The 13483-nt window shown below is 39.0% G+C and overlaps 1 protein-coding gene across 1 annotated transcript in view; it reads left to right on the top strand.

Annotated features, from left to right (window-relative positions):
* The window catches only part of LOC142338290 (uncharacterized), a 44079-nt gene that overhangs the window by 5757 nt on the left and 24839 nt on the right, over positions 1-13483 (top strand). The window contains exon 2 of the mRNA XM_075387971.1: positions 10303-10476. Coding sequence (XP_075244086.1) covers positions 10303-10476 — 174 coding nt within the window. The remainder of the gene's footprint in view (positions 1-10302; positions 10477-13483) is intronic.

Genomic DNA, 13483 nt, shown 5'->3' with positions numbered 1-13483 from the left:
GCACCCAAGCGCCCCACCAAGACCAAACACTCAACAGCACAACTCCGAACCCGCTCGTCCTAATTACTCTCCCATTCCGAACCCAGTCTTCGCACCTAACCTCACTGCTCCCATCCCACACGCCCCTTTGATTAACCAGCTTCTCGTCAACAACAATTTTCAGAATAGTAATAACCGAGTACACAAAGTTGTACGTTCTGTTGCTCCTCCTTTCCCAAATATGCCCAATATCTCTCTTGGCCAAAGTTTTGTGCCAAATATGAGTCATTGGCGTTTTCCGCAGCATAGACCGTCATTAGTCAACCAAGACATTACTACCGTAAATAATGTTGCTCCAAATGTACAGGCACACATCGCACCATCAGTTACTAATTTTCCACAACAAATATATCAAAATTCGCCCCCTTTGATTGATATGCAATCACCATCAGGTGCACAGCAGGAAAACCTGATCGCGACTACTAGTAATGCTTTACCCGGTCTAGCCACTCCAGTTTTTCAGCCAACATACCCCTATGTTGGGCCCACTCCGTTGAGTTGGAATGGTCCGCAGATGTCTGCGCCTGCCCCTCCGATACCGGACAATGCGTCATTGATTAGGGCATTAGCTGATGCAATAACAAGCAAGAGAAACGACCCTATGCCCGAGTGGAAACTTGAAGAGTTTAATGGCGACCCTTTAAAGTGGCATGAGTGGTATGGTCAGTTCAAAAGCGCGATCGACTCGCAGTCGCTCACTCACGACGTTAAATTGACATACCTTAAAACACTCGTCACCGGTAAAGCAAAGATTGCAATCGCCGAGTTTGCTTACTGTGTTTTAATGTACAAGGATGACTAAAGACTTTAGAACGTAAATTTGGTCAGCCACAGGCAGTCGTAAGTGCACACTTGGATAAACTAAGCAATTTTCCACCTCTCAAAATGCACAATAGTGATAACATCATAAACTATTCTGCAGCAATATCCAGCCTCGTTGGGGTTTTCAAGTCGTTATCAAATGATGCTGACTTGAAGAGTGCTTTCCTACTTAACCAAGCGGTACAGAAGTTACCACCAAACATGAAAGATTCGTGGTCACTCTGTACGGTTAAGAAGCACTGGTTAAGCCTACCCACCTTGACTTTAACGATTGGCTTAAGGGAAAGGCTGAGGCCCATGATCTTATGAAAGAAAGCGCAACCAAGGCAAGGCCTGAAGATAACAGCACTTCAGTAACCAAGACCAAAAGAGCCTCAAAAGTGTTTGCCTCAAATTCACAACAAAGGGAAACAAAGAAGCAAATGCCATCTTCTTCCACAAACACTTACTCTCGCTGCATTGTATGCAAAAGTAACCACCGACTATGGGAGTGACGAGTTTTCAAGGAAAAGACTCCAACCCAGAGAGCTAAGTTGGTGGCGGAAAACAAACTTTGCTTTTCGTGCTTACGGGGCAAGCACACGTTCCGCCAGTGCCCTCAACCGAAAAAGTGCCGAGCAGAGGGGTGCAATAGTTCGCATAACACACTATTGCATGGGGCAGATAGGGCTTTCCCAGCAAAACAGTCAACAAAATCCAATACCATTCAGCCTTCTGGCGACACAGGTAAAAGTAAAGCAACCACTAGTCAACAGCCGTCTAATAAGACCACAACAATGTCATCTGTTACTGATGTTAAGGTACTCCTTCAGGTAACGGAATCGCAGTTGGTCAATTCGTCCGGTTTAGATATCAGGGCTTTACTTTTGTGTGATACCACCTGCAGTAACTCTTGGGTGGCCGGTAGTCTCGCAGATAGACTCGGTTTGCACGGTAAAGCACTAAAGCTAACTGTCAAGGGTACCAATACCGTGGAAGTAGTTGATCCTAGGGTTGTTGAAGTTACTGTGAAACCAAGAGAACAAGAGGATTTCGGACCTTTCATCATCAACTCTTTCGTTAAAGAGAGTCTGAACGTCGGCTCTGATATAATTAATGTACAGGCCCTGCAAGAGACTTACCCACACTAAACATTCCTTAATCCCGTGACATATTTCTAAAAAGACATTGAGATGATACTCGGACAAGATGTCTATCATGCCATCCGCCCGTTAGAATACTTCTCTGTCGATGAGAAGCGTTCACCCATTGCCGTACGCTTACCCATAGGTCGGGTCTTAAGCGGTCCGTTACCATTAAGTTCTTGTATAACCTCAACGTGCTTTAAAGTGAATATCGAACATGACAATGAGTTAGTAAGTCAAGTAAAGTCATGGTACGACATTGAATCATTCGGAGCAAACAAGCAGGTCGACTCAGGATCTGCAGCAGACGCAAGGGCTCACGAAATTCTTGAAAGTACCACCATACACAATGGCCTGAGATACGATGTCGGAATGTTGTGGGCATTAGACAACACCCAGCTCCCAAATAATTACTTCTCCTCCCTTGTGCAATTAAAGTCTCTCGAAAAACGATTGGCCAAGGATGAAGACCTTAGGGACAAGTATACTAGTACCATCAAGGAAGATCTAAATAAAGGGTATGTAATTGAGGTTCCGGACGCTCACAAGATTGAGAACCGGTCCGATAAAGAGTGGTACCTACCCCACCATCCGGTTTTAAACCCGAACAAACCGGGTAAGGTGCGTAGGGTGCTCAATGGAGCAGCAAATTTTCATGGTGCCTCACTGAATAAGTCCTTGCTCACTGGCCCTGATCTGCTCCAAAACCTTATTTACGTACTTCTTTGCTTCCGACAACATCCATATGCCGTCTCTGCCAACATCGAGGGAATGTTTCTACAGGTTGGCGTATTATCATCAGATCAACCATCACTTCGCTTTCTGTGGCGGTAGGACCCCACAACTAACGTTGTAGTGTATCAAAATACGCGCCACATATTCGGGGCTAAAGACTCGCCTACATGCGCCAACTATGAACTGCAACGCACTGCGAGAGACAAAGCTAAGTTTTACCCCGAAACTGCAAAAGCCGTCCTTGAAAACTTTTACATGGACGATTACCTTGACTCAGTGGAGTCTCCTGAGAAAGCCATCAATAGATCGAAGGAAATGGTACATCTTCTCCATCTAGGTGGGTTCAAGCTTACAAAGTTCGTAAGCAATGTGCCAAATCTGGCTGACCAAATTCATGGTTCTCTTCAATCTACTGAGCCGAAGGTTATTGTTTCATGTCAAGAGGATTCATCGCACGTGCTTGGGCTAAAGTAGGACCACACTAATGACACTTTAGTTGTGAGTTGGGGTATAAGCTGCGCTATCACAAAGTCCCTCACGCAACGCTTGGTCCTAAGTGTTGTCTCGAAAGTCTTTGACCCCATTGGTCTTGTCGCACCGTTTACCGTCGGTGCGCGACTGCTCCTAAAAGACATCTGGCGTGTCACAGGACAACAATGGGATGACGAGCTCCCACAGGACATCGTTCAAAGATTTTTGGTTTGGAGTGTGGACTTACCAAAGCTTGAAAACATCAAAATTCCCCGAAGTTACTTTAGTGGACCCTTTGATAATATAGAGTTGCATATGTTCGGTGACAGTTCGCAGGATATTTTCAGTGCCGTCGCATTCTTGCGAGCCCGAGTAAAAACACGTACGGGCCAAGAAAAAAACAGAGCTTGCGTTTGTTTTGGGGAAAGCGCGCGTGGTGCCAATGAAAGTAATGACTGTCCCAAAACTCGAATTACAAGCAGCTCTACTTGCCGCTCGACTGAAAATATAAATTACACAAGCACTTACCGTAACTGTTAACCAAGTATTCATGTGGACAGATAGCACGACCGTGCTCCAATGGATTAACTCTAATGAAAAGCAACCAATCTTTGTTGCAAACCGTGTATGCGAAATTTTGGAGTATACCGGCGTTGACCAATGGAACCACGTCGCAACTAAGGATAATCCAGCTGACGCTGGCACGCTTGGAATGTCCGCTGAGATTTTGCAACTAAGCAGTTGGATCAAAGGTCCACATTTCCTAACTAATTCACGTTTCCCGTTTGTACCGAACAAAGACGTCATTAAAAACATAAAAATTGGCGTCAACCAAGCAGTCACTATAGAAGACACCGTATCTCTGGCTACATCTGTCAAATAACAGACAACTCCCGTTCCTTCATTATTTCCGTTTGATAAGTTTAGTTCTTATCAAAAGTACTTGCGCATTGCCGAATACGTTCTCCGGCTTTTGCCGAAACATGCCGGCTACCGAAACCTCGATGGTAGCATTACTAACCCTACTGAGCTTGACGAAGCCGAGCGTCAACTACATTACTTGGTGCAAGGAGAGTCTTTTGCAACCGAAAGAAAAGATCTTCTTGACAATAAATCTGTTAAACGGAGTAGCCGAAGCTCCACATTCACCGTTCATTAGTCCAAATGGGCTAATCCGTTCCTCGGGCAACATCAAGCGGTTAATTGAAGTTGGGTTTAACGTAAAGTACCCAATCATATTAGATGCACGTCATCCTTTTGTAAAACTGTTCCTTGAACATACCCACCTAAAGCATTTTCATCAAGGCGTTGAATACCTAAGATCAATTGTGCAGGAACACTATACAGTACTGAAACTAAGATCGTCTTTACGTTCCATCAAAGCACACTGCCTGAGATGCCGAGAATTCCAAGCTGTAACTATGCAACCAATCATGTCCGACTTACCTAAAGTGAGACTTGCTTACCAGTCGCCTCCCATCACGAACACTGGCGTTGACTACTTTGGGCCATTCTATGTTACTGTCCGCCGTACTACTGAGAAAAGGTGGGGCTTCCTCTTCACCTGTCTCACTACTCGCGCTGTCCATGTCGAGATAGTTACATCCATGGACCCCAATTCTTGTGTTATGGGCGTTGAGCGGTTTGTGTCACTTAGGGGTACACCTGCCATGACAATGGCACTAACTTTATTGGAGCGGAGAAAGAACTCCGAGAAAGTATTGAAAAATGGAACGTTGTCATCATTGCAGCTGAGCTCGCTCACAAAGGTATAAAGTGGAGGTTCAATCCACCCAGCGCACCACATCAAGGTAGCATCTGGGAGCGGTTGGTACGCAGTTTCAAGCGCGTGTTTTATACTACTCTTGGCACGCGTCGCCTCACGGATGAGGTACTGCATACTACTTTTTGTCTCTTGAAGAATGCCCTCAATTCGCGTCCTTTAACACCCGTAAGCGCTGATCCGTGCAATTTGAACGCTTTAATGCCCAACCACTTTCTTTTAGTAGAACACTCTACCGGTGTTCCGTCTGTTGTCGGCAAAAATGAGTTCGACCATCGTAAACGTTACGCCCGTGCGCAGTCGTACGCTAATGTGATCTGGTCCCGTTGGATCAAAGAGTACGTACCGACGCTGAACCGACGCTCTAAGTGGCAGACGCCTGCCCAGCAACACCTTAAGACCGGTGACTTGGTTTGGATAGTTGAGGAAACCAACCCTAGGGGTTACTACCCAACCGCTCGGATTGTGGAATTCCGTTACGGCTCCGATAGCGTCGCGCGCTCCGCCGTTTTACGTACGTCTACCAGTTCACTCGTCCGTCCGCTTGTAAAACTTGTACCAGTTTTCCCAACATCTTCTTGTGGGCCGGAGGATGATACGTAGTAAATGGACGAAATATAGCCAATCAGAATCGAGTATTAAAAAACATTAAAACAAGATTTAAATACGTTCTAATATACGTAGAAAGTTCCGAAAAAATTCATTTAACCTAATTTTATGTAAATATAACCACTATATGTATCGATTAAGCTGGTTTTCAGCTTAATATTTTTAGGTTTTCTAGACAATTGTCGATTGAATACGGAACTGATTTTGACGTCAATGACATCAGACGAAAAAACCTGTTATGTGAACAACAAAAAATCTTGCCGTCTAAGTTCCATTTAATGCTATGATCATCGTTAACGCTTGTACGTTTTACAGCTATTACGTTACTTGATGCTTACACGTTGTTGCTATAATAAAGGAGCTTACGTGAATCAATACAAAATATCGGACTACAGTTCTTTACTGAGTTTATAAAACGACTCGAAGAGTCGTTCAATATAATCTAAATTTACTCCACCTACTTAGATAGGGACGAGAGACTGTTGTCTGCTGTGGGAAAACTGCTCAAAATGCCCTTTGTAGCTTGAGTATTACGAGAGTTACCGCATTAATAACTAAGCTAGTTTTCAAGTCCAATGTTCAAAAACAGAAGTCAATATTCGCAAACAAAAGTCAGCAGCTTATGTCATAAATAATCTTACGTCCGCTTTCATGGCAATTTTGTTGTTTGGTGTGATTGAATGAGCTGTCAATCACTACGGTTGACAACAAGTCTTGGGTAACTTCGAGTTCGGGGCTGTAGTACTGCTTGTCTTTGTAGGTATTGAAATTCTTACCCAATTGTTGATTTTGGGTTGTTGTTGGGGAATAATTTCCTCAGTTTGGTCCTTGACTTTTTCTTTGTCTGTGAAGTGTTTAGGATGTGCATTATTGGTTGAATTCTGTCGGCTACTTTAGTTTGTAATTTGATGAAATTAGATAAACGAACTAAGAGGCTGAGAGCTCATGATTTTTGTCCAGTTGAGCTCTACAGGTGGTATTATTGATAATAATTGATGTTTAGTAACCGTCTTCCCTTACTTAATGGTTTGGTAAGCTAGAGGATCTATTGTCTTCTTCAACTAGAAGCTGACACTCACTCTGCAAATGGCTCCAGTATTTGTTTTTTCTGGGTATGAATGCGAGGAATGGATCCACTATGGGGATGTTTTGGGTTGTTTCCAGGTTGATTTGGTGGGGGGGGGGGGATTTTGTTCGGCAGTATTTGCTTTGTTTGTATAGAGAACTTCCTGAATTGAAATCAATTTTTCCTTGCTTTCTTTTTTCTGTTCTCTTAGCCCTAATGTTGTGTCTTTGTTTCTCAAGATCATTTCTATAAAACTTTGCACTTTCTTTTCAGATCAGGTAACTAGAGGCAAAATTAATTTTTCTGGGTGACCCACTCATGTATGATCAAGAACTTATCACACAGTGGTCCTAGAATCCAAAAAATATGCAATAATAAATGAAATAAAAGTCGTTCTTTGACTTTTGGAGGCGTGATAAGATTGACGTAATAAAAAATGAGGAGCAAGACATACTGGTTAAATGAATTAAAAATAGGCAAGGCAAATCCTCAATGAGAATCCAAATTAATGGATAAAAAACGACTTGACTACCAAAATTGTTTTCATCTTTTGATATTCAACAAGACAAATGACACTACTTAGGAAAAATAAGCAAATAAAGCAGAAAAAAATAGTGATCTTAATATAACCAAAAAAAAACAAAATGGTTTCCAATATGTTTTCGAAGGTATTCGAGTCAAAGATAGTTTAAAATGCAACCATTAATTAAAATTTTCAACTGTCAAGGATGTCAAAATGTGACAAGGATAACATGAAGGCAAAGCGATAACAACAAAAATAAATGTTCAAAAAAACAACAAATCCTTCGACAAAATTGGTGTCTTTGTATACCGCACCATCTACAATGTGAAAGGGTATTTGAATTCAGAAAAAACGTCATAATAGGGCCGATGTGACTAAAAACAGTTTAATTGAGATAACGAAAAAATAAAAAGTGCAGGTTTCAAGTCGATATCCAGTGGGCTTTAATAACGAAGAGAGCCAAAGTTAAAATAAGTTAGATAAAAACTGAAACTATTAAACAGAGTTGTTCATTTTTTGCTAGAAACAGATAGGATCTGTTTCTTATACGAGCTGATATGCAAACTAATCAGCCAAGGAGAGAAATCAAAAACACAAGCGAACTTCCAAAAGTGAATGGTCTCAAACATTTGAACGTTTAACTATAAAATTTAAACTTTGTAAGATCTGAATTTCCTCTTCTTAGAACGTCAACGAAGAATGTCACTGATGAGATTCAGCAAAAAAAGACGTCAAATCAGGGCAAACCAAAAATTGTCACTTTTTGAAAAATGGGTCAAGGCAAAAAACCATTAAATGAAAAATGAAATATTTTAACTTAAGACTCCCTAAATCCCTGAGAGAAACTGCCATTAACGAAACCAAGCAGGAAGACAACGAAAAACAGTACATACAGGTAATACTTATAAATCCACCATAAATAATATGGAAAAATTAAAAGTAAAGAAAGCACTAGTTGCCCAGTTTCGATGCAAAAATAGCATCGATGCGCTCTTAAATCACATGTATACCCTTTAGTAGCGTTTGGAAAGCAGTCCAGGGAGTAGGCGGCAATGAAATAAAACCTGAAGTTCAAAACAACTCATTCTGCTTCTGTCTCAATTATTCAAGGTTGAAGTTAAATCTCAAAATTTAGTTCAAGTTTAAATTTAAAGGTTCAAAATGTGTAAATCATTCAGAATTGAAAAATCAGTATTCAGTACAATTCATTTATTAACCGACTGGACAAATCCAAGATGCGACATCGCTATAACTCTGCGGCTACTGAGAATACATAATTATCCTAATAAAACATAATTCAGAAACTGCATTTTAATTAACTCAAAAATTTAAAACGGCTTTTTCAAAATAATTTTTCACAGAGCAGAGGCTCAACTAGCTCGCGGTAGTTTATGAACACCATTTGAGCGGGATTAAATTTTTAGAATGCTGATTGGGTGCTATTATTTACAAAAATCTTGGGAACCATTAATATGATTAGTCATTTAAATCTTTAGCTTTTGAAAACGTTATTCCGCTTCCCGAATGCTTACCTTTTAGAAAGTCGATGCGATTACTTACTGATGAGTATAAGTAATACGAAAAAAACGAAAAGAACAACTAAAAAATGTAAACCTCAGTAAGTCCAAAATTTTGCAAAAAATAGTGTCCAAGCCAAAAAAACAACTCACTGATAAATAATATAATTCTTTTTGAGCCGCCCTAAACCCCGAAGAAAACTTGTTAGAAAACTACACTAAACAATTGCACATTACATGGAACTTAGAACATCAGAGTCCCCCCATAAATTTGCTGCTGCTAAAAAGAATTAGTTGTTTCAGTTATTAACATTAATAAACAAAAATACAAATAATTCCTAAAATAACATTGAAAGCGCAGAAAAATACGTTTGATCAAATTGAAGTGGCATCAAATTGCAAAAAGTCAGCTCCAAAACATTTTGATAGATACTAGATAAGAGAAGTTCAGCTGGCCTTCTCTATTATTTGTGTAAATTGTCTGAAGAGTTTTCAGGGCAATTCTGTTCCAGACATTTTAACAGTTTTATCTAAAAGTTGCTGTTTTGATTCTTTTTATACAAAAAGTTTAAATTGAGAAAAAAATTGGCCATTTTTCCCAAAAAATGTTAAACCAAAAAATTTAGCATTCTTGTGTCATATCCAAATGAAAACAGTAATTTTACAGAAACAATTTTGCTTTTTTTAGCAAAAAAAAATTGAGAGCAAACATTTTAAAAAGTATAAGTAAAAGTCAGTATAAGTAAAAGCTTTACATATAGTAAAAGTCAGTTGACGCTCACAACAAGTTTGAACTTCTATAACTGCTCAGTCAAAAAGAATTCAAAAAATCACCCAGTTAAAATTTTCTATGCTTGAAGAATTTTGTAATGACAGCATTCGATACTCGTTAAGATAAATCTGCCGATCGACAAAATTGACTTAATAAAAAAGACCAGTTTAGTTTATTGCTTCTGTTGTAATCCATCTGAAAAATTTTGTTGTAGTTTTGATGCATCCTATTTTTTTAAACTTTCTGAAAAACAATTTATAAAAGATGTCTCGAGTTAGTCCTTTAGATGCTAAAGTAGATTGCATACTTTTATATTTTGCAATAAAAATTTCAAAAGTTCCAACACATTTCAAAAGTTTCAATACAAAGTTTCAATAAAATTATTTAAAGGCAGGAAAACCTGCCTTTAAATAATGGAAGATCATTTTCTTATATGATGCTGAAATTTGGTGTTGTTTGTCTACTTTTACGATGACCACATGACACCTTTCGTTGATGAAAACGGTGTGCACTCTTAATAATGCCCCATCTATTTTAGACAATGCTATTTTTGATTCAAAGCAGCTCGATCTTAAGGATTTTGCTCGCTTTGTATGACTTCTCAAAACTGCCCAGTCCTATTAATATTTTTCATAATTCAAATGCAGCACAGAGATTTTTTTAATTTTTCTGATTTTAAATACAGATTTACATATTCTTTTTTTTTAGAAAATTAAAAATTAATTTCTTTTTTTTAGAAAATTAAAAAGCTAAGGTTAAATCCATCTTAGAAGAGAAAATCATATGATTTTACTCTGAATTCCTAATCTTCCCGACTGAAAACTGATGTTTTTGTTGACAGATTACTGTCAATGAACTACAACGACAGAGACGGAAGAAATTACTTGGGATATCTACTGCAGACTAAACTCACAAATATAAACTTCTCGCGACTGCCTTCGGAGGAAATCTTGAAAAACACTCCCTTTGAGAACTTCACACAGGAAACTTTCGTTGAAGGACTTCCATTACGAAAGTAAGAAATTTATATGATATTTACAGGTTTAGACTCACAGTGAGAGTATAAGTATTATATATAATAATTATCAAAAAATGATCCGAATTTTTTCATATATTTTCAGTAGAATCAATTAATTTGATTTATTGACCTCCCAGATTGCTAGAGGAAGATTTCAAAAACAAGCGGCTCAAAGTGAAAGCTAGTCAATCTTCGAGTCATTATCGTGATTTATAAGTAATGCCTACGTGACTCTGGTTGAAGTCACTGAGAACTTCTGGCGTTTTTCGAGAACCGCGATGCGGTTCGTGATATTAAGTCAGAATTTCGAAGTGACTTCAGCAGAGTCACTTAACCATGCTTAAAACACGAAACGCGCACGTTTTAAAATGACGAAAGTAGCAACTTCGGGCATTTTAACATCTGGCACTGCATATAGAATCTGAATATTTTGGGTGGAGGTTTTTACCCTATTCACAATTCCACAATTGTTCGTAGAATCTATTTTTAGAGAAAAATACTGCACTGGATAGTAACTTCACAAACCTACCACACTTAATTAGACAAAAGGGTTATACCAGGCCCTCCATTCAAGCCCTAAAGACAGTCGCTATACAAATGTAGTCAATTGCCAATAATAATGATGATATTAGAATATGTTTGTAACGCCTCTCTATGTTATATAAAATTTTTACTTCTAAGAAATGTTTTACCAAATGAAATAAATTGTTGACTCTAAGATTGAAAATTATACCAGGTCCTCAATTCACTTTCTAATTAATCGATCAACCAATATACTTAAAACAAAATAGTAGATGACTTGAGAGCTCGTCGGTGTTCACTCCGAAACCCAACCAGACGAGTATTAACCAACTTGATAGAACGCTAAGACATTGCTCATCAGGTATTCAGGTTACTGCAGACCGTTTTAATTGTCTACTATTTTCACCATTCCATACTACATGGGTTAACTTAACTTCCCAAGTCTTCGACGAGCAGGCAGGCCTACCCTCAGAGTGGCTTCACTATAGGGTCTCCGGAAAGGAGCTTGGCCAATTAATACTCTCAGAAATCAATCGTCTTGATGTTGTCCTGGACTCGGTGCTGTCCTCCAGTTCGTTAACCTAACTTAAACTAATTGTTGATTGGTTGATCACTACTTTATACTAGTCCCCAAACTAATATAAAACCAATTAATTGAAGCTAAAACCAAGTATTTTTTAAGTCATTAAAAATGCGATGTGAAGTCACTAAATTTGTACAATTATGCGCTTTTGATATAGGAGAAACTGAAACTAATTAGCAAATTCCTAGTATTAAAGAAAAGGTTCCCGTTCTTGTATAACAATTAGTTGATGACTTCTATTAATCCCAACTTGCGGAACGTATAGTCTATTCCTACTAGATACAGGTTTTAGTTTCTACTAAAGTTCTCTTATTAAGTTATAAGAAAAAGTCGGGAAAATGAAGATAGTGGAAAACTTACAAAGTTAATTTAACGAAAACTATAGTTACCCGAATCTACTAATTTCAAACAATTATTACAATTTTCAATTTCATGACAGAGATATGTTAACTCATTCGTCGAATCAAGTTTAGTCCGCAATTTCGATTATCTGGCATTATAACAATTCTCAGACTAATTTTGGTTACAAAAATTGGCTAAAATTGAGCCGTATATATACTGCTTATCTATGTTTGGTTATGATAGTTTAGTCCTATTTTTACCAAAAGTTCCAAATCTTTGTGTGAAAAGTACTTTTTTGGGAAAAGTTTTCAGAAGGTCATCCATGACTTTGATAACCTCAGCCCCTAATATCGGTTTCTCATTCTTCATTACGTGCATGAGAATTTGGTAGTAGCTTTGTCATAGAGTCCATATCAGGATCAATATTTAGTTTTTCAACTGTTCTCATTAGTTTAAATTTCTTCGCCATCATTATCTTGGTACGGTTTCAAATTTAGAATTTGCTTTGGTGTTGGGAATAATTCATGGTCAGTATTAATTTGGTTCTTTTCCGAAAAACGCTTAATCTCAACTTTTCATTGCTACATCTCACCCATCCGGACTAAACTATTCTCCTGAATAGTACAACGCTATGCAATTAGAGTATAAAATAGCACCGTCACCACAATTTGCGGTACGACAAATTCAATCAATTTGAGTGTCTTCGATTCGCATTCTTTCTACTAAGTTAAGTCTTTCCTCAGTAGGAGTTCAATTTCCGGCATTTCTAATTGGATCAGTTCACGAACTGTTCATGGGTCTCCTTTTCCTGTTATTCACGTAAGACTTCCTTGCTATCCAAACAGCTGCAAGTAAGAGTCCCAGCATCCAAAAAGTAAAAGCTAATAGGCCAGCCAATTCTGATAGTGTCTTCCGCCAGGAGGGCTGAAAAAGATGTTCTTTGCTGCTGTCCTTTTTGTACTGTGTCTGTATTTTGCCAGCCATTTCCTTAATCGGTTGATGGGTTACGTCCAACGTTGGGACATTTTGGAGTTTTGACCTAACCCTGTGTAGCGTCAACGTCTGCTGCTCGTTCATTGGAAGATTTGCAGGAAAACTTGGTATAGTAAAAACTGCGTCAAGGATATCTGGAGTGCTGATGATGGTTATTGATCCACTTTGTTCCACACATTCGGCAGGGTCAGGTAACATCACCAATCCGTTAGTTGGATGAAGTAATTTCCCGTTGCATGGAGGGTGTACCAAGCAACTTTTGCAACCATTACCCCTACTGGAAAGTTTCTTTCCATCTTGGTATTTTATGTTGTAGAGGAATTGCTGGTCATCCGCCGCACATAATAGGTAGATAGAGTTACCCAGGTAGACTGCTGTTGGCAAAATTGCCATCTCGGTCACTTCTCGTACACATGTCTTCAATGCCGCTACCTCATGGTCGTAGAGTAGAGCTGTTAAGCATATCTGATCTTGTGCGCTCACCAGCGCCATTGGTTTTGTGCACAGTTTTAACTGTGGTGTACCGGGGTATGACAGATACTCCTCACTGTTCATTTCAGCGTA

The sequence above is a fragment of the Convolutriloba macropyga genome, chromosome 4 (assembly GCF_964194025.1).
Source record: "Convolutriloba macropyga chromosome 4, txConMacr16.3, whole genome shotgun sequence".
Classification (NCBI taxonomy): domain Eukaryota; kingdom Metazoa; phylum Xenacoelomorpha; order Acoela; family Convolutidae; genus Convolutriloba; species Convolutriloba macropyga.
This window is presented reverse-complemented; position numbering and strand designations above follow the sequence as displayed.